Source organism: Daphnia carinata, chromosome 7 (assembly GCF_022539665.2).
Source record: "Daphnia carinata strain CSIRO-1 chromosome 7, CSIRO_AGI_Dcar_HiC_V3, whole genome shotgun sequence".
Classification (NCBI taxonomy): domain Eukaryota; kingdom Metazoa; phylum Arthropoda; class Branchiopoda; order Diplostraca; family Daphniidae; genus Daphnia; species Daphnia carinata.
The window spans coordinates 8,357,237-8,385,153 of NC_081337.1; the positions used below are offsets into that span (position 1 = coordinate 8,357,237).

The following is a 27,917-nucleotide window of genomic DNA, read 5'->3' on the forward strand; positions in this document are numbered from 1 at the left end:
CTAGGTACATTAGCAAACAGACATTTAAAACTTTGGCACTTACTGAAATCACGATTAATCAACAGTTGTGAAAATCCCGTAGATAGATAGAAACTTGTATTGCTTGTAACTGACTAGGTCGGGTATTATGTACAAAAGTGAAACGATTCGTAAAAGCAAAGTGTATGTATGAAGTACGGAAGGTTGGGTAAAGAATGTGTTAAATAACCGTGTTGTAGTAAATAATGTTAGTGTTTGATCGATAGGCTAGGATTTCTAAACAAAACATACCCGTCAAGTATTGTTCTTTTTGTGCGGGATACGTTCAATACGCGACTCGTTATGTTAATTTTTTTTTTATTATTATTTGTAATATTCATAGATCAATTTGCGCTTTTTTTTTTAATGCGACATGTTCACCGCTTCTTGACGAGGCAGGAACAAGTGCTCTCGGTATTAGAGAAAAAGACTTCACCTTTCTTTTTTTTGTCATATTTTTCTTTTTTTTTTTACGATTCCGTGTGTGTGTCTGTTTGGCAAAGTAAATAATCTAAATGTCAATTACAAAAGGAATTGCGCAGTGTCTTTCCACTGGGCAGTCGACTTGGTGTCATCAAGTCAAACGCAGAGGAGGAAGGGGAGGATTCGTTGAGGTAAATAGTAAACAAAAAGGATTGCACTGGCTTATTCTCATAATAAAGAAGCAACAAAATTAGTTTTCATTATTCTGCCCCCCCCCCCTTATTTTCTAAAAGAAATGAAAAAACGAATAAGAAAAAACAAGGAAAAAGCTATTTAGCGTCGCCTTGTAATTTACCGATGATATGCTTCACCCATCCTTTAGGCAAAGGAACAGTGTTGGCCGATTCGGAAGTTGTTGGCGGTGATTCCAAGCCTTTCCTCACCTGGGGCTGAATCATCCCCGTCGCACCCATGCGGCGTTGATGAATGGGCGAATGAGGGTCAATGGAATCGTCAGCAAGTCCGCCGCCTCCGGCCGGATGGACTTCCACCACCGTGTTGACCGTGGACGTCGAGTGCTGAGAGCTGGTCTCGCTCTCGTCTCCCGGTTTGCCGGACGACGTAAACGCCTGGGTTAACTCCATACGACGTTGGCTGATGGATTTCAAATTTTCCAGCGACGCGCTGGCGGAAACCTCCTTGCCGGAGCACTTAACGCCGCCATTTTCTTCGAGCGATCGCATCCGATCTAAAATGGCCATACCTCGATGTCGGCTTTGCTGCTGCTGGTGGTGGACTCTTTGCGATTTGGACGCAACAGGGGGCGGCGGCGGTTTGGTCTTGACGATGGCCGCCTCACTCACACTGCCCGTTTCGTCCCTGTCGCTAAAGATCGCACTGTCACGACAGCACCAGTCGGCCGCAGCTCCATCCAGCAATTGTTCCACGGCTTCAAAAGCTCGCTCGTAAAAAAATCCATCCATGCCCGTGGCAGAATCTTCATCGTCTTCTTGTTCGCTGCCGGAATCGTCAGTGTCCATCATCATCATCATCTGCATGGCGGCATCTTTCGTCGATTCTAGCGTACCGTACCAGGTCGTCTTCGACGCCAGGGATACCGTCGATTTGGAAGAGGATAGATCCGAACGCGATGTCGAATAACAGCTCTATTAATTACAAATACATAGTTCGATTAGAAACGTGGAAGAGTCTTTTTGATTTGATGGACCTACGGGTGTAGTGGGCGAGCTGTACTTGGGGATGACGTAATCGGCCGAATCTGACAAATTAGCTATACGGGCCCCAATGACGGCACTGTGAGCGGCCGCCGTCGGATTGCTATGGTGCTGCAGACTATTGTGACGCTGCCTCAACAACAGCGCGTAGCGGTTGGCCAGATAGTGAATCACTTTGCTGTGTTGCCGGCCGGCGGAAGAGGGCGAAGTGACGGCACTATCATCGTGACTCAGGCTGAAGAGCGATCCCCAAAAATGTTCCGATCCTGAACGCAGTTTAGAAGACACCGAGGACAACACGGTTTTCAACGATGATTTCGACGCACTCCTTCGGTAAATCTTGTAGTCGGGATGGACGTGGATGTTGTCTGTACTGACACGGGGAGTACTGGGAATGTCGGTCAAACTATCGTCGAACCTAGCGTGAAAATCATGGGGACATTTAAAATCAAAAGCACGTCATGAAGGATAGAGATATTAAGAGTACCCTTCGTTTGCCGAGTGCTGGTCAGTCTGATCGGATGGACGTTCTTGTTGCGAGCGGATGTACAGCTCTAAAGCGTCTGTTTGGAGGTCTATGGGAGCCGGCCTATCAGAAGCGATGGTGATTGGTCGATCCATCCAACGCGATTTCAAATCGGGTGGAGTCTATTCAGATTCAGATCGTAAAATTCGTTAGCTCTCTACCATTGCTAGAATCAATCATATTTTGTCCTTCCCGCCCTCATCCAAAGTTTCACGAACGTGTACCTGGAAACTGCGGGGAAGTGAACCGGACTTCTTGCCCGGCTCTGCTAGATGCTCGCTCTGCAGTTGGAGCCATACGGAAGGCACGCAAGGGCTAGTGGATATGTTCATCGGATCGACATCTAATTCGATCGGATCTCTCCTTGACCGACTCCTGCAGCTGCTGGCATCTGGTTCACCGGGTGTAGTATTGCGACGTTGCGGTGGCGACAAGGAACGAATCCAGTTCGACCAGTGATCTGGCGAACCGATGTGGTTCAAAAGCTTCTGAATGCGACCACCGACGGCCGCCAGTGATCTGTTGCCACCAGCACCGGAGCTCTCGGAGACGGACGCTTCAGATTTCTTGACCACTCGAACGGCTTGCTGACCACGCGCTGGACACGACAGCGAACGGCTAAGGGTAGCCTTCTGCAGCTGTTGCTGCGATGGAAACGGGCCAGCGCCGGCCAAGTGTGACGAGTCCGCCATCCTTTCTGGTATCTTATTACCCAGAGAGCGGCGTAAATGACATCGACTAAAATGCCCGTCTCCCACGTTACGTATCGTGACGTAATCTCCGTCCATGTCCGACAGGACGCCTTCAACAGCTTCCATCATCTCTGGCGCGGAGGGCGACATGAGCGTGTCGTAGATGCCCTCGTCCAGCGTCGTCGATTCCGACCGGGTGTAAGGGCGGGAAGAGGACAACGACGAAGACGAAGCGGACGGCTGGCGTTCGGCCGCCCTGCGCTTCTTGCGCTGGAGGATCCGCTGGATTTCGACATTCTGCAACACTAGCTGTTCGACGATGCGTTCCAGGCTCTCGGGGACCATTCGCTGCGGTTGCTGTAGTTGTTGCGGTGAGCAAGTCGGTTGCATCGTGGGTTCCGGGTCGGCTGCCAGCGCCCTGGACGATGACGGGCTGGCAATTTCAAGCCTCCCGCTCACTTCCCGTGGCTGTTCGTCACGCACTTTGCCATCGCTGCTAGCCGCATTTGTACTCGTTGGTTCCGCTTCAGTCTGGTCCACCGCCAGACTCGTTTCCCGGCAAGGCTCGGAACGACGCCGCCACGCTCCGAATTTGCGAACCTGAAACGTAAAACGGCCGGCCAAATGAAACGAGAGCCGCAGGTAGAAACCACGGCAAAGAGAAAACCGCGCTCACAATAGGGGTGATATATACCTTGTTTTTAGCTGTTTCCGCCGCCGTTGGACAGCTATGTGTGCTGAATTTACGCTCGTGATCGAGATCGTTCCTGTCTTGACTGACGCTCCTATCTCGAGAGTCCAAACTCCTCCGCAATCGTCGTGGAATGAGCGGCGACTATTAGCACAAATTGCATTTTCAATTAATAACAAAAATAAAAATATGCGTGAGAATTGGGTTTTTGAAAAAAAAAAAAAAAAAAAAAAAAAAAAATCATACTTCACGCGGGCTGGATCCATCATGGCTCGATTTGCGGCCTTTGCGACTTCTGCCTTTGGCCGTCAAGCCCGCGGTCGAGTGTTTACGCCTTTCTAGGTACTCGGGTGCCGAGTGTTGGTGTCTCTTGACGTGGTGGACTGCCGACGACGTATTGCTGTTGCTTCCAGCGCTTGCGGTGGCGCTGTAAGCGTAATCTCCGCGCTCGAAACTGTGACCGCCGCTGTTGCTAGCCGGCCGTTCTTGGTTGCATCGCTGATCTTGGCCCAGTTGAAGGACCAACTGACGAGCGTGATGAGGAATGACAGCATCGTAATTTTCCAGGATGACACGTTTCAACTGGAGCGCCCATTCCCTTTTTTGCTCCAAATTCCTAGCCTGTTTTATTTGGCAACGCAAACAACAACATTGTCAATGACAAATATTTATCTAACGCAAGCAGACCGTAAAAGGTTGTTGTTGTTTTTTTTTTTCTTTAATGTGCGTGTGTGCGTGTATCATTTGCATTTTTCGCTGGGGTGGTCATCAAACGAGATTGGTCAACTTGCTTTTTTTTTTTTTTTTTTTATTTATTTTGCGCTCTTTCATTTTCATTTACGTACCTCGAGGGTGTACTGTTGGCGTGGGTTGTCAAATGGGATGACATGGAAACTCAACGGCTCTCCTGGAACACTCTCGATCAGCATCAGGTTGGAACACTGCATCGAAGATAAACAAGTATGGTAATATGATCGCATTCAAGCCATAAAGATGCGAAAGAAAAAAAAAAAAAAAAAAAAAAGGAGGAGAATTAATAATGGCCAAATAACAAGGCCGACAGTGAAAAATAACGTTAACCCCAAACGTACCATTATGTGGGCTTTGTATCCCAAAGTTCCGTCCTCCTTGCGCTTAACGATGAGCAACATGCGATCGAGGAGGAAGACGTGACGGGGCGCTTTGGCGCCGTACATGCGGAAAGAGCCTTCGGCCACTAATTCGCCGTAGGTGGTCAGATCCTCGCCGGGCCAACCGTCGAGGAGGCTCTGCACTTCTTGGACGCGCACGGCGTGTTCGTGCTTTCGCTTCATATCGTTGATGTGATGAGCTATGCCCGTCATGGCCGACAGAGCCACGATTATGTCCGAATAGCCGGGCGTTTGCGACCGATCGCAGTGCTTGACGATGTTCTGCAACAGCAGGTGATACTTGAGGATGCGCTGGACGGGCTTGAGCAGGTAGGAGCCGAGCGGCAGCGTGTGCTGCAGTTGCGTCTGCCTCTCGCGGCACGCCCGGCTGGCAGCCTCGTTTCTCATCAGATCTGTCAGCACCGACACTTTCCTAATTTGAATGAACAAAATGAAAGCCAGCCCAACCAATGAATAAAAGAGGGGGGGGGGGGGGGGATTTCGAATAAAAAGAAAAGAGGCGTTGCAAGGGAAACGAAAAAATATAAAAATAAAATTGATGGATCGGCTATTTGTTATGATGCGGTTGGTGAAAATGGGTGGGCATCGGACAAAAGAGATGGCATGTTATTCTCTGGTCACGGTAATTATAGTCGGATGCAAAGAGAAAATAAAAAAAAAAATCTAGGCGAGAGAGAGAGAGAGAGAGAGAGAGAACGGTAGCCCACCTGGGGTAGTTGGTGCAGTAGTCGGTGTAGATGGTGAAGCCGGAATTATTGCGGACAAAGCAGCGGGCCACCTCGACGGGATCGAGCCCGCAAGACTGGAGTTGCGTTAGGAACTGGCTGTTGAAACGGTATATGTCGTCGACGTTGCCAAACAGGGCGGCGGCCTGCTCCGAGCTCAACGGCGCTCTCTCTCCTTCATCTCGCCAAAAGTACAGATATCCCTGTGAATAATAAAAATAAAACGATTAATATTCAAAACCAAAAGAAAATATCCAACGAGTCATTTCAAAGTCTTAAAACATAAAAAGAATAAAAAAAAAAAAAATGAACGAGCGTTCAAGTCGTCAATCTCCAATCTGCTTACTAAAGTAGCCAATCATTTTGTTTCCATTATTATTTATTGCCGTGTTGTAATTCTTCGTGATTTTTTTTTTTTTGTTTCTTGTCGCCCCGTCAGATTGTTTCGACAATAGAGGGAGGGAGGAGCAGAGGAGGTGCTTTTTCACAAGAAAAAAAAACAAGAAAAATACATGAACGTGATTCATTATTATTGGGACGTGTCGAGAAATTCCCTGAAGAAACGAGAGACGATTTACGACACGTTGCACGTCTTGTCGTTGCGAAGGGGAGGAGAAAAAAATGGGTGGGCCACACACACACCTGGATCATCAACACTAATCGCCGTAGGCTAGGGTTGGGTTAACTCTTATTTCCCCCAAAATTTCTCTTTTTCTACCTTTACACACACAAGAGACACTCAATGTGTTTTTTGTTTTTCTTGGAGCATTCCCATCTTTTTTCTTTGTGTGTGTCTGTGTACCTCCGTCGATTTCGTTTGAGCGCTTTAAACTTTGAGTTTGCGGTGGGTGGTGGTGGTGGGGAGAAGTCAACGAACCCGAAGAGAACAAGGGACCTCGTTTTTCTATGGAGATATTTCTCTGTGTTGTTGATCCCCTAGAAGTTAGGGGGATAACAAAAAAAAAAAGAGCATCGTGATGTGCTCAAACCGTAGAACGAAAGATAGACGATGAATAAACGATCAATTCCATTCTCCCCGCTTTTTTTTTTTTTTTTTTTTTTTTTTTTAAACGTACACAAAAATAAACCGTACGTAATAGCAGTGGCGACGAATACGGATGCGTGGAGGATTTGTTGTAGACAAGTCTTTTTTTTTTCACATACGTTGTGTTTTTTTTCCCCCAACTGTGGCATCTACTTTCTCGTCGTGAATAATAAATGATGATGGAATAGATCTCTACCACGGTAAGTCTACCTCGCTGTATATGGGCATGTGGTGCTTAAAGAAAAACGACGAGATACATCACCAAATACGGATAGGCCCATAATAATAATATACTCGCTTGGATTTTTTTATTTATTTTTTTTCTACGAAGAAGGCTTTTTTAAAAACCACTGTCGAGAGAGAGAGAGAGAGAGAGCAAAAAGTCGGAGGCATTTTTCTCAACTCTTTTTTTTTTTTTTTTTTTATGTTAAAATGTCAGAGATGAGCATTCAAAAGAAAGAGAGAGGTAGACCAAAGAGAAAGCGACCGTGATGGGTATATGGCAAGATGTAGTAGCATATTGTAATTTTCTTTTTTCTTTTAAAAAAAAGCCAATGGCTTCATCAACGAACGGCCTTTGAAGTCGGATGTTTTGAAACCCAAATTTTGTGTTTTGTTTTATTCCTTTTTTTTTTTTTTTTTGTTTCCCTCCCTTGGGCTCATATTCCACCAACAGCGTTTGTTAAGCAAAACAAAACAAAAAATGGCTGTTCTAACTCTCTCTCTCTGCTCGCTTAGCGCTCATATTTCATCTAAATGTTTGTTGTGTATGTGTAAGCGGCATTGTGCCATGCAAAGTCACGTTTCTTCAACTTCCGGCCGGATGGCAGCACCACCCCCCGTCAAACACCGGTTGTCCGTTGGTGTTAAAACACAAAATACACTGCCTTTGTTCTTCTGCAGATAATGATGGAAAGCTTATGATTACACGATGATGATGACGGTACGGAGATGAAAAATTACAGTAGGAACCTCCCTCTAGATGGCGTTGGGTGTAGCACCAAAACCAAACCAAAACAAAACAAAAAAAAAAAAGGTATTTTATGTGCGTTTTACCTCAACGACTTGTTGCAAATCGCGAACATAAACGGCCTCAGATTCGACGACTTCCATGACGACGCGGTCCATGTAGGAGAGATTGTCGCTGCATCCATCGTCACCATCGTCTTCCTCCTCCTCCTCCTCCTCCTCCTCGCCAGAATGCTTTTGCTCGGATGCTTCCGAACTGGGCGGGCCTGGACTGCTGACGCCGCTGTCACCCGAGTCGCCCGAGTGCCTCAAGTGATGGAGATCGCTGTTGACGGCGCTGCTCCGCGGTCTCCTGCTGGGCGAACCCGAACCGGCCCCGACCGTGGCTGCACCACCAGTCGATGCGGTGGCCGCCGCCAGCGTGACGCCAACGCCACCGGCGTCGTCCAGACTTTCGGCCGAAGTCAAATGGCAGGAGGAGGAGGAGGCAAACGACGAGGTCAAATGGCCCGACGATGTCGACGATGTCGACGAAGACGAGGTGGCCGAATGGACACTGGTCGGCGCCGCCAGTGACGTCAACGACGACGAGGAAGACGAACTGCCACACCTGGACGATGCCGTTGATGTCATCGTTCCCGTTCCAGCTCCGCCTCCCGCCGCATTGCCTGGCGCCAATTCAGACGAACGGAAAGACACGGAACGGCGGGGAGACGAAGTCGTCGTTCCATTTCGAACGCCGCCAGACCGTGTCACGTTGTTATTGATCGCACCTTAAGGGAAAAGAGGGGAGGGAGAGATACAAAACCCGTAAACAAACACATTAACGGAGAAGTCGATAGGAGGTGATTAGCGAAGGGGATCAAGTTGAAAATAATTAAAGAAAAAAAAAAAAGAAGGACGATGTGCAAAGAGAGAGAGATCATTTGACTAATTACCATTGGTGAGTGGTGGTGGCAACGGATCGCCAGGTTCGACGATTTTCAAAACGGGAAAATGGCGCGGCTGCGGATTCGACGAAAGATGTTGATTAGTAGCGGCTGGTTGGGCTGTCATTGCCGGTGCACACGAGGAATCTGACGTCGGTGAGGGCGGCGACATGTTGTGCTGTTGGTTCCCAATCATCGAGTCAAAGATGTCCATTAGCGTCGGAACCAAATCGCTAGACGAACCTGTAATGTAGTAGAACGAACGAACGAACAAACGAACGAACGAAAAAGAAAAAAGAAAAACTATGAAAATAATGAAGGAAAATGTCAATCAAAAGTGGATTCGTCCAACTCTTGGAAGAATGCCCCTCTTTTTTTTTTTTCTTTCTTTTCCCCTACGTCTCTCTATATCGCATAGACGTGGAAGCATTTAAAAATAAAGAATAGAACTCCATCAGCATTTTTCGTGATGCATTGTCGACAAGTTGACGGCGACTGCTGGTTGGCGTGTCACTGTACTAGTGCCCAACATTCCCGAATTATGAACATTTTCAGTTTGTTTTTTTTTTATTTATTCTTTTTCTTTTTTTCTTTCGGGTTTTGCGTCATTTTTTTTTTTTTTTTTTTTTGGCGCTAAATTAAACACTAAAAATCTAGATAGACACGAGCTAATCATTTCGTGACCGGCATGCTAATGTCGAAATCAAACACGAAAAGGCAACGCCCAATGCTAGTCGTGTCCTAATGTTTGTTGCATTGGGTGTTGGAGCTTCGTACAGTAAATATAACCTTCGGCTCTCTCGCTCTTTTCAAACGAAACCACACAACACAAAGACGAGGACGCTATATATTTTAGAGAATTTAAATTTAAAAAAAAAAAGGGGGCCAAAATAAAAAAAAAAAAAAAAAAAAAAAAATTCCCAAGTAAAGTTCAGAGAACCCCTTCGTTTTTCTTTTGTTTTCCGTCTGAAGTGGATCTTCATTGTTAGAAAACGGAAAACTTGTCTTCAAGAGCTTGTAATGTGTTCCGAAGAGTGGGCCTGGACCGAATGGATGGACGAGTAGGGGTTGGGGGTAGATGAGTGTACAAGGCAGAATAAAAAAGAGAGAGAGAGAGAGAGAGAGACTAAAAATAACGGTGAATATTACTCTACTAGATAGAAAACTGGTTGTGTCGTCGGGCAGTCTGTCTCCAACACACAACATACTACCCCCTGAAAACATTTGAAAATTAACGGGTTTTTTTCTTTTCTTTCCTCTTCTATACCCAACATTCTCTAGAAGAAGAAGAAAAAAAAAAAAAAAACACTAAAAGCTGAGCCTTTATTATTTAGAAAAAAAAAAAAAAAGAAGAAGATACCTGAAAGGAAATAGCTCCCTTTGACAACATTCATCTCTAGCCTGTATTTATTTTTCCCTTCCCCCTACAGTTTGTGTTTCGGTAATCTTCTTTTCTGATATTCAAATTTCTACGTCAATGTCGTGTCGTCGCGCAAGTGATAGCCAGTCCCCTTTCAACTATAAAAAAAATAAAAAAAAAGGAAGGCAGGTGAAATAAGCCAGACCACCCAGCCACCTCTTTCTCGATTCTTGAAATAGAAAATAATTTCAGAGAGAAAACTATTATTCGATGTGTTCCCTATTGATGCCATTTGGATGTACAAATCAAGTCGTTTCCGCTCGACGACAAATTTCTAGTGGCTCCGTCATTTGTTTCAATGTTCGAGACAATCAAACGTCACCATTTCTCTCCATTTAATTTAACGTAAAAGGTGGCCAAAAACAACAAAAAAAATACATTTCTGGTTTGTTTTTTTTCTTTCTTGAAATAGCTGTCGGCACGCCAAACGTATCGACAGCGCCAGCCCAAAAGAGGCAAACAAAAGACTCGACATGAAAAAATAAATATAAAAGATAAGCAGATTTCAGGAAGAAAAAAAGAGACAAGATTTAAATCGACCATGTTTTCAGCGGGACGTTTGAATCAAATAAAAAAAAAAAAAAAAACGTGAACCACTGCCAATCCAACTAGCATCTAAGTTGTTGTTGTTTTTTATTTATCCAATCGTGCCATCTAACCATGAAAAAGGTTTTTACAGAAAAGGCCCTTTTTTTTTTTTTTTTTAAAGACACACAAACAAAAACACGGAGAAAAAAAAAGAACTGCCGCACGTTTTTATTTCGAAAAATTTTTTCAAATGATTTTTTTCTTTTTCACGTCAATCTCTAGGGCAAGATATATAGTTTACTAGCAGTGCGTTTTTTGTTTTGTTTTTTGAAAGGAGGAAAGGTCAGTCAACACGTCCATTTTCGGACAAGACCGGAGTGAACGAGCGTCCGTTCAAAAGTAGACGCCCAAGAACCAAAAAATTCAGTTTTCTTGTTCTTCCTTTACTTTTAAAAGTCCCGACTTGTGTGTGTGTTCCCCCCCCCCCTTTCACATAGAGATTGTTGTTGTAGTAGTTTGGGGTGTTATCAGTCGATCGAGATTCCAGATGCGTAACAGAAAAGCTCTTTAAAAAAAAAAAAAAGTGACATACCCCTCCCTGACCAAAGACGGAAGAAGAACGACCAGAAACTCGTTTTTTTCTCTTTTCCTTCTTTCTCTCGTCATAGATCTACTTAAACGTTATACGACAGCTAGCTACTTGAGATAGCGCATTTTGATTCTATTCCTGTTGTATTTAAATGCGTTTTTTTACGAACTCCCGAAGAACAAAAAAAAAAAAAAATACAAGCCAAATGCATACAAGACTCTAAGATCTTGAGCTCTATTATCTTTAATGTCATGTTTCCTCCTGATGGGCTCGCCCACTTATTGCCCCAATGTGGTGTGTGGCATGGTCAGGAAAATGGTTCTCTTTTATTTACTTGCACTTCCTACTAAAAATCACGTTGGGAACGACTTATGGACGTGCGATAAGCAAATAAAAAATGAAACCAGGTAGAGAGATGCGAGGACGTTGTTGTTTTTTTGTTTTTTTTTTTATCTACTCGCCCTAGTTGGTATGTTGCATTTGTAGATTTTTCCTTGATCATAAAAAATCGAGCCAACGAGTGCCAATTGCATTTCAAAAAAAAAAAAAAAAAAGAAAAAACTCGTAGAGACGCGTGCGTCAGGCCAAGCAAGAAAAAGAGAACACAATAGCGTTTTTAAAAAACCTCTTGAAACGTTCAGTGGAACCTCATTTTTTTTGTGTGTGGATAAAGACGAAAATCGTGCCGTTGCAATCCAAATCTTGGAAAGGCAGACACACACACAAAAAAAAATGAAACAAAGTCTTCCACTATATTCACTGGAATTTTTTTTTCTCATGTGTGTTCTGTTTAAAAAAAAAAAAAAAGCTGCACGTCACGACCGACACGTGTGTGTGTTGCGTGGAAAAGATAATCGGTGCCTTTTGTTACGGACGACGATAGAAAAAAGAAGAAGAAGAAGAAAAAAAAAAACGAAACGAATCATTGTCTTTTTCTTCTGTTGTTGTTGCCTCTCCCTATCTTTAGATTTTTCTTTTTTTTTTTTTTTTTTTACTACCCCAAGTGCGTCCGATATCGCATCAAAGATTATCCATTCTTTATACCCCTGGCTTTTTTTTTTTTCGAAAGATTCGAGACTTGGTTGCCGACGACGTAACAGGCGGCACGGAAAACGTTACGATTGATTGTTATTTCCTTTGCAGTTGGGCCAGAGGTTTAACAGTCGAAATCCCGAAACAACGCCGCACAATCTACGCATTTTTGGGGAGTCCCGACTCCTCTTTTCTTGTTTTAATGATCCTTTTGTTGTTATTGTGTCTCGTGACACGAGCCGCCGTGAAACTTTCGCGCAGCCAACCGCACAAATAAAACAATTCGATAGTCAAATAAAATAAATCAAAGGCCATTCAAAGAAAAACAACGGGCGAAATCTTGTTGAAATCCTCGCATTAGCTGCATCTATTATTATAGATATATATTTCTTATAAATAGCGGACGGCTAAAAAATAATAATAAAAGGGACAGTCGATTACGGGAGATTAGGGGGCTATTTAGTGGCTCGTTCACGCTCGCTTCTTAAACATTTTAAATACATTAAAAAAAAAAACGATGTGAAATTCAATCACGATTTTCTGAGATTGATGTATAAATAACCTCGTTGTGTTTCTCGGGGTATTTTGTCGTTAATCGTTTGGGGCCGTAAAGACACGTGTGTAGCGGTGCGCCTATTGAGAAAAAAAAAAAAAAAGAAACAGTCGGGGTGGGGACATTCAGCCGAAATGAAAACAGGCACGAAGAGGATGGATGGATGTTTTCTTTCTTTTTTTTTTTTTTTTTTTTTTTTTTTTTTTAATTTAGGGGGGTTGATTGAATCTAGTGATGCAATTCGTGTCGCTTTAACTTTTACACGGCGTGGCGAATGACCGTGAAAATCTCATCGTTTCCTTTTACTGTACATCTCCCCCCCCCCCCCCGCCCTGCCATTGGAGGAGAAAATAAAAATTCGTATTCATCAAACACAAATTAAGGAAGTGAACATTTTTTTTTTTTTTCCAATTTCAACGTGTTGACTGCATGAGCTCGGTGGAGTTTTATTTATTTATTTTATTAGATTCCAGTTGGGAGAAAAAAGCTTCTACCATCCAAGCACAAGACTCCCCATTTTATCATTTTTTTTTTGGTTGTAAAAATAAGAAATTTTTAAAAATAAATAAATAAAAACGTGTTGGCCGTGAAAAAAAAAAAAAATGTAAAAAAGGAAACGGTCGAATGCAGAAGCAACAACAAAAAGTCACGTCAAACTACCCCTGGCGCGTCAGACGGAGGTGCTGGCCCGTCCACACTTTCTCTTTCCGTCAATGCTTATCAAAACAAACACAAAACGCAAAGTAAAAGAACAGAAAGAAAAAGGGAAATTCTACGGCCGTCGTCGTCAAAGAGATCGATCTTCTATCATAGAGATTCATCAAGTCACACACTTTCCTTTCCAGGTCGTGTTATCTGAAATGAAAAGTGGCTGGTTGTTGTTGTTGTTTCTTCGGCCCTCAAACACTCCCCCCTTGAAGACTTTTTAACCCCTCACCCCCTTAAAGAAACACGTCCCAAGGTATTAAAGAAGAAGAAATATCAACAGCCAGTTTGGCCGCGTGTCACTCGACAGTGTCAGTTCAATTCATTTCCAATTCCCCCGGCCGTTGGCTACGCGTGTTTCTCGTTATAATCACGACTACCCATCTCTCTCTTTCTCTCGCTTTTCTTCTGTTTTTTTTTTTTCTCCCACATCTTATCCGCTCTTCCGTCCAAATCCAAAGCGGATAAGAGCAAGGCCTTCGATGTATCATTTCCTCTTCTTCTTTTCCCGAACTTTTGGGGGGAAAATGAAAATGAATTGATGATGACCAAAGGCATTTTGGGTTTTCTCTCTCTCAATTCGGGCCATTTTCGTATGGCGGAGTCATCGATTGAACGCCCATTTTTTTTTTTTTTTTTTTTTATGGCTGTCTCTTTGACGATGACGACAATGGGAACATGACACATACACCTGGGCTCATTGGGAACAATCAACCACCACCAGCGATGAAAAGAAACGAGTTTCAGGAGGTGGCAAAAGGATTAGATCGTCTCTTTTATCATTTAAACAACCGCGCCACTAACAGCATTTTCTCTTTACTTTTTTTTTTTTTACGACAACTAGCGTAAAGGAGATTTTGCTTTAAAAAAGAATATGTTGTTCTCTCCAATCAAACGAGTTTCGACAATTGGACGAAGACCGGAAGGAACGAATCGGTCGTGATCATTCGATAGCCGCTACATTACGTACAATAAAAAGCCCCTTTTTTTGTAACACACATATGGAGACGTTTTTCCTTTTATTTCATCGTGAAAGGCAGCCCTCACAAGACGAAAGAAAAAAGAAAAAAAAAGGAGAGACAGTGACAAGGCGCATCCCCTTTTAAGGTGGAGAGATGAGCTTTAATTGATACATTGACACCGCGCGTCCGAGGGCGGATGCTCCCGTCCGCTCCTGCGGCTGGAAATAACTCTCCGCCTAGTCCGAGAGTCCCCGTGTCCTTTTTGGCCTATCCTCATTTCGAACTTTTTTTTTTACTCTTCTCTTTTTGGGCCTTTGCCTCATAAATAGACGAGACCGAATATCCTGACTCACTCGTTTCCAAGTCTCTGCGACGATGTAACTCAAAGAAAAACAACAACAAAACGCACGACGTTGCGAGAGTTGGATAGGAAACAAACAACAACAACACACACAAAAAAAAAACCAATAAAAAGAAGTAAAGGAAACCAACACGAAAGAAGACTGGATCATCAGCCAAAGTCAACGGCCTGTGCTTATCCATCCACGCCGCCTTCATTCTTTTTTTTTTTTTTCGCTTCTTTCTTTTCCTCATTCAAAATTCCCTTTTTATTTTATTTTTTTTTTTCTTGGCCATCCATCGCCGTGTCTTGTTCCCCTTCTTTTGATGTCTAAGTTCCGTGAACTCTCGAAATTAACCTGGAAAACGGATCGGCTTTTCGACCAGAAAAAAAGGGCCACGAACTTTTGTTTCTTTGTAGACGCACACAAGAGGAATCGACATGTTCACATACAACTCCGTTGCTAACGGCCAATGAGAAAAATATCTTTTTCTTTATGTGTGGGTGGGTGGATGGATCCACCAGTATAACGGCTGCTACTGCTGTTCTTCCTTTTTTTTTTTTTTTTTTTTTGCTTGCAAAAGACCCGAGAATCCCTCCCTTAAATAAAGTGTCCCTCCAAAGAAGAAGATGGGCGGCCTAAAAAATATTAAGAGACGGGGCTTTAGTATCCAAGGACGCAAAAGAAGTACGGAGCCGCTTGTCTTTTCCCTCTCTAGTTGGATGCGTTCATCCGAACTTGCAGCTTTTCTACCCCGAAGGAGGAAGAGAAGGAAGTGGTCGGCCGATCGGAAAATTAAAAATAGACACACACACACACACACACAGACAGTACTCGTAGCCTTCCATTGGTTTTTTTATCCTCATCGAGAATTGAAAGGGGCCTGAAAGAAAACTGTCCATTTTTTTTTTGTAGGTCGTTCCAGCTCGACACAAATAACAGCCCCGGCATTTCAAATCTACGCGATATTCACAAGGCCTACACAATTTTTTTCTTTTTTACAAAGTGCTGACAAGTCAGTGTCAAAAGGACTCGACTCTTGTAGTTTCATCGGGGTGGCAAGTTTCGTGGGCGGTCTGTGTGTGTGTGTGTGACGGAACACTAAGCCTGCCACCCGCAAGAGGGCAAAAAACAATAAAACAATATAAAATCAACAACGTGACAATTTGTTCGGTCGGGTCAAAATACAAAAAAAAATGTGGAGAAACCGAAGCAACAGTGCATGTTTATTGCAACAAGCGAAGGCCCAGCTTCTTCGTTTTCTTTTTGATTGATCTTCCGTCAACGGCAAAAGATGCGAGCCGTGGATTGCGAGAAGTTGATCGATTGACCACACACCCAAAGGCTCGCGCCCAAACCTCATCACACACATCCAGAGGGGGTGTATGTGTGCGTGCTTGCGGCCAACAAGCCACCGCATCCACCACACGACGACAACAGCAACGCCATCGAGTCAATGCACTTTGTGCGATCATAAAAAGACAAAAAAAAAAAAAAAAAAAAAACTGAGAGAAAACGGCAAAACGAGATGATTGGATTGGTTGGGACGGAGAGGGGGGTGGGGGTGGGGAGAAAACGATGTCCACAATTCTCTCGGACACACCTGGACACGAGGACAAAGAAAAGAGAGAGAAATATGGATAACTTTAAGAGAAAGAGGGGGGGGGGGGATTGTGATGTTTGAACGCGTCCCGGGTGAAACAAAAAATGATAAGATAACAAACTATTTTGAGTTTCTCCCTCCCCCCTGCGCACTGCTCTCCCCCCCCTCGGTATATCCAAGACGGTGCGACAAACACAATCTACGCGTTTCAGGTAATAAGAAAAAAAAAACAAGAGGTCCAAAGATGAGCAACGTACATCCTTAATCGGATTAAGTACAAAAAGATAAATGGCTATAAATGCCTACCCTAAACACACAACAACCGAAAATAGGATACACGATACATTGGACGCTGGGTCTTTCAATTTTTTTCTGTTTCTTTTACATTTATTATTTTCTTTAAAATGTATCGTTACTATTGTGCATATGTGATGTAACTCGATCACGGCCTTTTTCTGAAAGCCACCCTCTCTCTTCTCTCTCTCTGAAAGACTTTCCAAGGGCGCAAAAAAACAAAAGGAAACAAGAACATTTGAAAAGCGAAGACATTTTACACACACACACACACACACACACACACATGTACAAAAACAAAACCGGTCATGCTTGCTGAAATCGCCCTGCTTTTGTGTGTTTCGTTATTTGCATTTCCCTCAACAACAACAACAAAGTAGCGAGATTTAAAAAGAGAAGAAAGAAAAAAAACGAGTTTTCTCCTTTTTTTAAGAGCCAGGGTCGCTTGTTTGCCAAGACGGTAACAAACGTATAAACTGGACACCACCTGAGAGATGGAGGGATCACCGCTAACGCAACCATGAAGCCACTTGATCAATCGACAGCCAAGTGTTTCTTTCGGTTGACGTGACATCGGGGAATACCTTCTATCCTTTTTTTTTTTTTTTTTTAAACATACCAAATTAGGTGTAATCAATTCCAATCCATGAGGCCCGCCTTTCCTTTCCAAATCAAAAAGCCGATGATTTTGTTTTTGTTTTTTTTTTTGAACAAAACAAAATCTCTTGATCGTTGTGTTCAATTTTTCAAAAATGGCACGTTTAGCACCGCGGCCACTTGAAAAACACAAAACACACACGCAGAGACACACACACACACAGACACACACCAACGTGCAGGTATAAAAATACAAATATATTTTCAAAAACGTGTGGTTGGTTGGAGCTACCAACGTCGACTGAGCTGGCTGGACCCAGAAATGTTTAGACGAACCCCCCCCTTCTCTCTCTCTCTCTCTCTCTCTCTCGATAGCCAACTGCACTCTCTCGTGTCTCTCTAGTTAGTCCCTTCAAAAAGTCCGTCTGTCTTTCTCTTTGCCCCCAACATAGTGGTGGGGGATTGGCTATGGTGGCGAACGGGCCGCGGTCGGGATAAAGCCGTAGAAAGGAAGACAAACTGATGGATGAATGGAGTTGTTAAAGAGGAAAAGGCCAGATGAAACGTGAGAGAAAGAGGGGAGGAAAAAACGAAAAAGGAACAAAATAAAAAAGAAAAGAAGAAGAAGAAGAAAGTGGTTCGAAAAAGAACCTGGGAAATGTGCCCGTCTTTTTCTTTTTCTTTTGGGTTCTTTTCCCTCCCTGTGAGCCCCGGCGCCTACACCTCAACCACACAGATGGCATTTCGTCAAATGGGGGGAATGGAAAGAGAAGAGAGAGAAGAAAATGAAAAAAAAAAAAAAAAAAAAAAATTTGGACAGAACTGAGCCGGACCACACGACACGCCGGGAGAAAGAAATAAAAAACAAATTCCCGTTTTTTTTTTTTAAATTTTTTCCTTCTTACACAATGAATTTTGTCTCTTATCTTCGTTCTTCTTGCTGATACAATAAAAAAAAATGACGGTTGTTATTTTTCTTATCCTATTCTACTTTATCAAACGGTTGCTTCCAATTTAAAAAAAAAAAAAAAAAAAAAAAAAAAAAGATTAAGAGTTTCCTACGTGTTCAATCGTCCATGTTGACAAATCACACACTTCCGAATAAGGTGGAGCAAAAACAACTCGAGGCGAATAGCATGTAGACCATCTTTAGAAAAAGATGACCACCATAAAAATATTAAAAAATTATTTACTAGACAAGAATGCAACCAATAATATAAAGATGCGTTTCCTTCCCCCCCTGACTTTGAGGCTTGCGCGAGGTTTACCGAAATAAATTTGAAAAAAAAGGACAACCTCTTTTCTCTCTCTCTCTCTCGGCCCAAAGAAAAGAACTTTTCTTTTTCTTTTTTTTTTTTTTTCTTTTTAGTGCGAACCCTCAACAAAAGGCCAGCAGGCGGGCCGGCATCTCTCTCTCCATTTGGGGCTATTCCTCGTGCGACCTGTGGCCGGTGTGTTCGAATAGGCCAAAAGGGAAACAAACCCAACACACACACACACACACGCCTTATAAATATTATACACTTAAAAACATATCCAACATGCAGACAACTACGGGGAATCTGTTCCCGATAGTCATCGTTTTTTTTTTTCAAACCTTCGGATGATGAAAAAGAATCTCATTTAAGAAGAAAAGAGAAATGGGAGAAACAACATTTTAAAAAACAAAATTTAGTTTTGGGTATGAAAAGAAAGAAAGAAAGAAAAAAAAAACGGAATGAAATCAAGTCTCTCATCTCTTAAATTGCCTACAGCCCGACATTTAGAAAATATATCGTAACCCCCGCGTGTGTGTGTGTTTCACCCGTATATAAGGGGGGGGGGGGGGTCGGTTTTTGGGTTTCTTTTGAACCAAAAAGGACATTTTGGCCCAAAAGAATAAAAGAGATACAATAATAGATTATCTTCGTAATGTCATTATGAGTAAAGAGAAACAGAAAAAAAAAGGTCCAACACACACAACGTACCGCAATGATTTAAAAAAAAAAGAAAAAAAAAAAGAGGGACGCTCAAGAGCGGCGCTGATAAGAAATCTACCGTGAGATAGAGAACACGTTCAAACGTATACAAATATCACGTGACTGCATAAATAATACCCGAAATTCTTACTCAATCCCCCCTCTTCTGGTGATCTAGAAGAAAAATCTCTTTTGTGTGTGTGTTGTTGTCGCGCAAGAAACAGATTGATAGATACGACAATATAAAGGGGAAACAGTTTCAGTCCGAGAGTTTTGCGAGATAAACATCGAAATGGAACACGACGAAAATTAACGCACCGTCTGTGTGGGCGAACCATTTCTTTCTTGGTGCGACCTTTCGAACTGGCGCGACCCTTGTGCACGTCTCTACATTTTTTTCTTTCCCCCTTAACTCTACCCTGACATCTTTCTTGACTAGCATCTCTTCCCCCCCCCCCCCCTTACTATAAATAGATGGATGGTGTGTTTCATCCTGCACCTATAGGTTACACGGATACAGCCAAGGGTGTGTGTGTGTGTGTGTGTGTGTGTGTGTGTGTGTGTATCATCGGTGTTTCAACGTGACAAATGACTCGGCGCCAGCTGTGTTCCTTGTTTTTTGTTTTTTTTTCTCCTTCTTCATAGCATCGATGGCGGCAAAGGTATGCAAAGTCGCTAGGTCGCGCAATTTGTTATTCTAATTGCCTTGTTTTGTTATTTATTTTATTTTTTTTTAAATACATGCCCTAAAGCAAATGAAAACATTCCGATAACGTAGCGAACGTTAGTCCCGAAAAAAATAATCAACAAATTATTCTAGATGATAATAAAAACAAGAAATGAATTCGTTAGCGAAAAGGAAAGAAAAAAAATGCGGAAATAAAGATACGGTTTGCAATTCGCAATGACATAACGGCCATGAAATTAATTAAATGGAAATTTCCAAACCAACGGATCGAGTGTGAGAGCCTCTGCGGGGACGTGCGCGATTTTTTTTTGTTTTGTTTGGAATCCTGGAACGCGTGAACACTATACAGCTATCGAAAAAAGTTCCAGGACACCGGAGCTTTTACAACCCCTTCATCCTCATAAAAATGAAATTTTTTTTTCAGGGGTGAAAAAAAAAAAAAAAAGATCGGAATTTCCTTGCTAGTTTACGGTTTTTTACTTTATTTTAAATACATAAAATAAAAAGGGCGCGGGCGGAATTCCTCTTCTTTTTTTTTTTTTCCTGTTACCTTGCGGAGAAAGAAACCTTCCTCTTTGTCAACCGCTTTTCATTGGGAAGAAAAAAAGGGGGGGGAGAAAAAAAAAAAAAAGAAATAGCCCGGCCATATAACAAGGTCCAATACGTCCAGGAAAAAGAATTTGGAAAATAAAAAAAGGGACACCCACCGCACAGAGTCTATCGTTTTCCCTTTGTTATGGTTTGGTGTCAACCCGAACCCGTCGTCCTCGTCTAACCAATCAGAGGCAGGTGATATATATACTCGTCAGAGAAAACAAACAAAATAAAAAAAAAAGAGAAAAGAGGAAGACCGCCAAGTTGGATCGACCACCTCAAGTACAACTTCCGGCTTCAACTGGAAGAAGATATCATTCCAATCAAGTGCTCCTCTCACTGAGTTTCACAGTAGGTCTCTATTTCATTTTAATTTTTTTTTTTTTGTAAGTAAAATAAATAAGAAACCCACCAACAAACAAAAAAAAAAAAAGAAAAATGTGTTTTAAAAAGATTATTTTCCTTCTAACTAGTCGTCTGCACGAAACGCCGGAAAACATGGTCGGCTTGGTTCTCGTCACACCCAAGATAAAGAGTGTGGGGTGGAAAAAAAAAATGCATTCTTTTCGGAGAGGCAAAGCGGGTGGTGCATGTATTAGATATAAGAGAGAGGAGGGGGGATATAAATAGGCCTATTATGTTTCAGGGTGGAAAATATTTCCGTCCCTCGACATTTTATCTTTTACGAGGCCATTTTTTTTTTAGTATTTGAAAATGATTAAATTTTTTTTTTTTTTTTTGTTTTTCATTTCAATCATTTTAAAATGAAATTTTCCCGTATGGGAAAAGAGAGGGGGAAAAAAGGTCACGTCAATGTCAGACAAAGAGAATGGTAAGAAAATAGAGTGCAACAAAATGCCGTGAAAGGAGGCAAGACGTGATCGTGTCACGGACGATCAATTGCGTTTGCCAAAAAATACTACCCTCCCCCTCCCCCTCCAGAAAATTGGCAAGAGAGGCTGTCCATCAGTTTGAACGAGACGCCCCCGAATAATTTTTTTAAAAAAGCGCCGAGAAAACAAACGGTACCCAACAACAAAAATACCGGCTTTTTTGTTGTTGTTGTTGTTGTTTAAGTATAGAATGAAAAAAAAAAAAAAAAAAAGAGCTTTTGCCTGCCGGTAGTGAGGGGTGTGTTTCTATTCGTTGCTTTTATTTTCTTTCAAGTTTGTTGAACCAGTTTCTCGTGTACTGCCTTGTGTGTTAATCATCGAGATTGTTTGGACTCTTTTTTTTTTTTTTCTTGTGCTCTTACGACGGGTAAACGGCGGAGGCTGTTGTTGGTGGAGCGTGTGAAAACTATCTGGAGGAGACAAGAGAAATGGAGAAAGACAATGATTGGTGGTTATAAGAAGAGAACTGAGGTTTCTTCGTCTTTCCCAAGACACGCGATCTGCCTGCCCCGTGTGGTGGGTTTGTAACGGCAGATCGAATGGCTCTCTCTCTCTTCCTCAAAACAACAAAAATATGTGAGCTCACACCAGCAGTTATTCAGTTCACCACTAACCGACACATCGGAAATAAGGGGCGACGTCATGCAGAGAAAACCGGCACCAAATAACAAGAGGCAAAACGCAAGCAGGACATACCGCAGCCGGCAATCATCTTCTTTTTGCACACACACACACACATCTGTCTACGAAGAAAAAAAGAAGGTCGCACAAATGAAAGGTCATCATCTGCTGGCCGTGTAATTCGATGCGGCTTCAATGACTAAAAAGGGCGTGTTCTTTTAAACGAAAATCTTCTCTTTTTTTTTTCTCGTTACGACTGTTTTCTTCCAAGGAAATGAGGGAAAGATGTTTCCCCTCAAAACTAAACAAAAAATCAAAAGACTCGGCCGCGATTGATTCAACGCAGCTGTTGAAACATGGCCAGAGTATAACAAATCTCGCCCACGGCTTTATTTGATCTCAATCTTCTTTTTTTTTTCTTCCCTACATTTCAAAAGGAGAAAAATGGACCTCAAAGCAAAAAGAAAATCGTCAGAGGCCATCAGAGGTTACTATCTTCTTTACCTGTCGGCGGGAAAAATGGTTCCATTCAAAAAGATCCGCCAGAGGGGGGTCAAAACAAAGTCCACAATTACAACAGACACACGCGCGCGCCCATTTACCTCCCTTCTTTTCTTTTTTTTTAACAGGTATAATAACAAGGAGAAAAGAGGTCATCAGTAGTCGTTGGTGTAACCTAAGGTACTTGCTACAGTGTTCCCATCTTCACTTGTTAACATTCAAAAAGAGACTACAATAAAAAAAAAAAAAAAAAAAAGAAGGGCGGGTCTTAAAAAAAAAAAACCGTGTAATTGCTGTTGAAAAGAAGTCCCCTCGTCTTTTCTCTTTCCCAATCTGAAAGCTGATCGTTTATACCTGCGTACCCTGTACAGACACACACACACACACACAAAATGCTACCACCAGAGGTAGGAAGGTCGATATAAAAGACGTTTCGCTAGAGAAAAACTTTGTGTTGACAACAGTGCAAGGCCAACGGCTTGCCGTAATTTCAATGTTTGGCATTGAAAAACAAAAAAAAAACAAAAAAAAAAAGTGAAATTCAAGGAGAAGAAAATATGGAGGGAAGGGAGGCGATAGGCAAATTATATCGACGACTTGACAGCTCCGTGGTCGTGGGTTCGGCTCTAACGAATACGATTCATCATCATTTCAAAAAATGTTTTTTTTTTCTCCTCCGGTATCTTGAATTAATTAGGTCGGCACGCCAATAGAAGAAGAAACGTCTCAAAAAATGGAACCATGGCATTTGTTTACGTTTGAGAAACACAGCAACTCTCGCTCTCACGTGAACTCCCTCCACCCAAAAGAAGAAGAAAGAGGGCAGACCCCCGAGTGCATGTCTTTTGGCTCGACTGTCGTATAATTATCGTAGAGAGCGATTCACACCGACCGTGCACCATGTGAATCGAAAGTTAAGACAAGGTCACAAACAGTTCTTCTTCATTTTTTTTTTTTTTTTTTTTGCTTTCTGCCTATACAAAAAGAGGAACGACTTAAAGGGAAAAAAAAAAAAGAGATACAAGTCTCACTGCATATTTTATAATGCCTGTCTGAATTGATCAACTGCTGGAGGGTCACCATTAAAAGAAAATGAATTTAAAAGAGAGAAGAAAAAAAAAACGCACCACTGGCTTCATTCCGAAAAATCAGAATGACGAGAGCCGTTACGTCACACCATTTTTCTTCTACTTTTTTATGCACGATTTCTCCTCCCTTGTTTCGTTAGGGCATTTGAAAAAGAAAAAGGAGGGGTGAACGTCTCATTCGATTTGCTCGTCTGTCGCTGCCTATGAACAAATCAAAAACTGATTTGAAACGTTTCAACAGATGCACAGAGCAAGTACTACGTCAAAAGATCCGTTGCGCCATTTAAAAAAAAAGGGAATGTACACACACACACACACACATGGACACACAGCGAATAAGAAATGATGAACGGACCAAAAGAATAGGCACGATTAACTTCGGATGTCACGCGGGTTCGTTCCACTTTTTTTTTTGTGGGTCTTCTCTCTCCCTTAGAACTGCCCTTTAAGAAAAAAATAAAAATAAATCCCAACTGTGCACACAAGTTTGTAGACGTGTTTATAAAAAAACAAATCTATCCTATCTGATGTCTTTTTAAATAGTTATCGTTTTGATTTATTTTTCTCGTTTGATTCTTTTGAATCTCTCCCCCCCCCCCTCTGAAAATAACAGATGACGGTGTGATTAAGGAGCATCTCCCTCCGAAAACAAAGGAAAAAAAAAAAAAAAAAAAAGGTGGATAGCATTTCCAATCAGCATCTTGTGTTACCTCACACACACGGATAAAGGGTATATATCTATAGGGGCGTTTCTTCTTCTCCGTCCATCTTTTTCTTTTCTTTTTTCGGCAACCCTTCCTGTCCCTTTTTTTTTTTCGTGTTGAACGAAAAGCTCTACAAATACATTTATTAACTATTTTACTCAATCATCCCATTTCCCACGTGAAAAACACATAAAAACAAATTTTAACAGCGCCCTACCGAACACAGCTAAATAAACTGATATCCCCCCCAAAAAAAAATAAGAAAAAAAGGGAAAGAAAACTAACACAATAAACTACCAGTTTACTGTTCACGGCTAACTAGCTTGGCAAACTAGACGAGAATGTGTTTTGACGCGAGTTCACATCACTGATGATGTGTCGTCGGTGGCGCGCGCGCGAGCGCGGCGAGTCTTTTTTCAATGAGAATAAACGAAACAAGAAAAAAACATCAACTTTTGTGGTTGTTGTGTTTTCGAGAATCAATTATCAGTCAATGAGGACAGAACGGAATGTGACCGTCCGAAAAAGAAACCTGAGATCTGCTGATTCATTCAAAGGCAACAGAAAATAAAATGGAAAAATCCTTAAAAGTGTTTGGAAATGGGAAAAGCAGCTGCTCCATCATCTCTTTCTTCTTGACTCTTGGGGGGCTTTTAACGGATGCGGAATGCGGTTTATCCTCTGCACGATACCAAAAGCTCTCCTCCCTTATTTTTCGACAACAACAACAACAACAACATGCGAGTCCTGCGAGTTGTCAAAGAATTTTTTCGTTTTTTGAGAAACGGATGTTGTCATTAGAGAGAGCTGAAAACCTTTTGGATCACAATCCATTAGGTGTGAACACACGCTTCAAGTGTTTGTGTGAGAATCAAAACCACATCAATTACGAAGAGCCTCAAAACATGGCCGAGAGGGGGGTGGGAGACTATATTATTCCTCTAGCTTCCTATGGGTGGGAGGGGAGATCTGTCACGTTGGCAAAGACTACAACATCCATCACTTGCGCGACACGACCAGAGAGAGAGAGTTCAAAGTCATCCCCTTTTCGTTTGCTGGTTGTACTAGACACGCGGCCAATTTCGTCCGCGAGGGGTTAAAAAAAACCTCCCAAAGAAACGAGAAAGATTAGGACCGAAGAAAAAAAAAAAAAAAAAAAAACCCAACACCCCGTGGATACGGTACCCCCTGTCAGACACATTGGGGCCCCCCTTAAAAAGTAAGCACGTTCCTTGTTGAACCGGAACACATGGCCGACCCTTCCGTAATACTAACAGGAGCCTCAATAACAAGTTATCCGTGCAGGCAACGATGAACATTTTTTTTTTGTGGGTGTAGGGGTGGACAGGTCTCCCTCCTGCAAGAAATCAACCCAATCAACTTTTTGTTTTCATTTCTCCCCCTTCCCTTTTTTTCTGATGTGACCTACTACTGTGTCGGCAACTGATTGACTATGGGGCCAACCTAGTCAATAAACTAGATGTGGTCTCAAATAAAATAACGCAATTTCGGTTGGCTAACGAAAAAAGTTCAAAGTAGGTCACGTGGCGGCGCTTTGTCTGGGGGGAAGAGGCAAAAGTTTGGGAGGGTCGATGGTAGACTAGTCGTTGCGTGCGCTTCGCAATGATGGATGAAATTGTTCAGAGAAAGTCTATATCAATGTAATATACATGCAATTGTATAAACCCCCTCCCTTTTCTTAACCTTCGCGAGGGATTTTCTTTTTCTTTTACAAGACGTGCTTCGCACAACCAGACAGCAAAAAAATGTCGTTCACCCAAGGATAGGGAAAATGAGGAGAAGAAAATGAAAAAAAAAAACGTGATGTTGTTGCTTTTCCAAAGATATTCCCTTCTTTATGTGGCAAGTATTCGAAAGATGCAGCCCACCTTACTATTCCAACCTGATCTTGTATCGCAGGATGAAATCAATAACAATGGGAAAGAAGATTCGAGCCGACGATGGGTCAACAACAATGACACATCTTTTTTTTTTTCTTCGTCGACTACCATATAAAAATACAAGAATTTCTTTCCCAACCATTGAATTTAAATTATTGTTTTCATCCTATTCTTTCTCCTGGCATTGAGACACGAAGATGACTCAATCTGTCAAAAGTCCATTTTTTTCTGTTCCCGTCTGCCGATATGGTCCCGCATCAAACAACAACAAACTGATGGATGCTAGAGAAAAAATCAAAAGGAATTCTGTTCCCCCCCCCCCCCCATATATTTTCACTTTGGCCCACAACTTCATTCGTCAACGACCTCAATAACTATCCTGTAGGAAGATGGGGGGGGGGGGTTTCTTTGAAGAAGAGGCTACCCAATTCAAGGCTGCCTTATGATTGAAAGCAATAAAAAATTTAAATAAACGAATGACAACGTTTAGCTATGGTCAACTCAATTGGTCAGTGGAGCCAGCAGATGCTCATTTTATGGGATGAGTTCCCCTTAGTTTTGGAAAAAGAAAAAAAGATTCAATACATCACGATTCTCTTTTAATGGCCTATTTGACCAGTTGGATGGAAACAAACTTGTCCTAGATTTCACAACTCCGGGACTGGACAATCAATGTCTTGTAATCGAGCGTGTCTTTAACTTTTTTTTTAAAGAAAATAGTGAGGCAAGTTCATTGATCCGTGAGAGCTTTTAGGAAATTGTTTGGGAAAAATCATTAAAGGGCCATCAGCAGACATTGCGTTACGAAGTTTGGGGTTGATGGTAACACAAGGACAAACAAACACACAGAAAAATTAAGGCCTGCCACTGGTTTTCATCTTTCGGCGCTCGTTGTAACACGACTCGACTTTTAGTATATACACAAAGAAACGTCGGTCAAGTCAATCATTCCGCACATAAATACCACACAAAAAAATAAAGACGTCCCTAACAAACAATGAAGCCATTTTCTTCATTGTCGCCAAGGATTTCAAGGTCAATCAACTCATACGCGGTTTCAAAAAAAAATAAAAAGCTTCAATAAAAAAAAAATGGAAAATGGCCGAAAAATCCGGGAGTTTCACGATCTTTTCGGCGTATGTTCAACGAGAGCGTGTGACTCTTGGGATGCGGTGCCCAAATAAACTAACACAAAAAAAAGGAAAAAAAAACTTGAAAAACAACATTTTTTGTTTGTTTTGTTTCCTTTTTTCCAGAGGGTTGAACTTCCGGTCGGAATAGCATACACACATTGGAAAGAAGAAAAAAAAAAGAATTTCGTTCGCGCGTTTGAATGCAACCGCCAGAGGCGCTGATCGAAAATCGAACCCCCCCCCCCCCCCGTTTTTCTCTTTGGTTTTCTCTCTCGTTTTCTAAGAAAAAACATGACGAATACAAATTAGCGATACGTGTGCAACCGGCCTTGATATTTTCGTTACGATAAGCTAAATAGAAGGTTGCATTCTATCATATCTTTCATAAAGCAAAACGTCGTTAATGAAGGGAGAGAAAAAGAAATGTTGGTTCCTTACCGTAAAAGTCGTCCCACGAGGCGCCGACGTCCAAATGGCCACTACGCGGTGGCTTCTGCACCGATTCCATTCCAGAAGGAAACTTTTTCTTCGTTCAGGTGTGTGGATTAGTGGCAATAAAAAGAACAATTTTGTTTTCCTTCTCACTCTTTCACGAACACACTTTCACTTCAGCACATGGTAATGCAACATTAGCAAATCCTCTTTTCAACTAGAATTGAAATGTACAACAAACAGAAATAATTGCAGCAGACTGTTTCATTTGGGACTTGTTGAAAGCCCGAAATTCGAAGTAAAAAACTAAAACCAAAAGACAACAGAGTGCAAAGCGAGGAAGCGATTGTTGGAAGCACGTCCGTTCGCTTCGCTT

General features: G+C 42.2%; 1 protein-coding gene across 2 annotated transcripts; it reads right to left on the bottom strand.

Annotated features, from left to right (window-relative positions):
• Positions 1-79: 79 nt before the first annotated feature.
• On the bottom strand, positions 80-27,897 carry LOC130687989 (uncharacterized). 2 transcript variants are annotated; one of them, XM_057511015.2, is made up of 12 exons: positions 27,548-27,897; positions 8,414-8,647; positions 7,563-8,248; positions 5,444-5,664; positions 4,677-5,148; positions 4,431-4,526; positions 3,832-4,206; positions 3,589-3,729; positions 2,427-3,494; positions 2,164-2,324; positions 1,674-2,094; positions 80-1,607 (listed from the first exon to the last, which is right to left on the bottom strand). In XM_057511015.2, the coding sequence occupies exons 1-12, from the start codon at positions 27,615-27,617 to the stop codon at positions 771-773; spliced, it is 4,782 nt and encodes a 1,593-aa protein (XP_057366998.1). In that variant the 5' UTR covers positions 27,618-27,897; the 3' UTR covers positions 80-770. The 2 variants fall into 2 exon arrangements, with proteins under 2 accessions (XP_057366998.1, XP_059352240.1); XM_059496257.1 differs by lacking the exon at positions 27,548-27,897 and adding an exon at positions 17,051-17,207.
• Between the last annotated feature and the right edge of the window lie 20 nt (positions 27,898-27,917).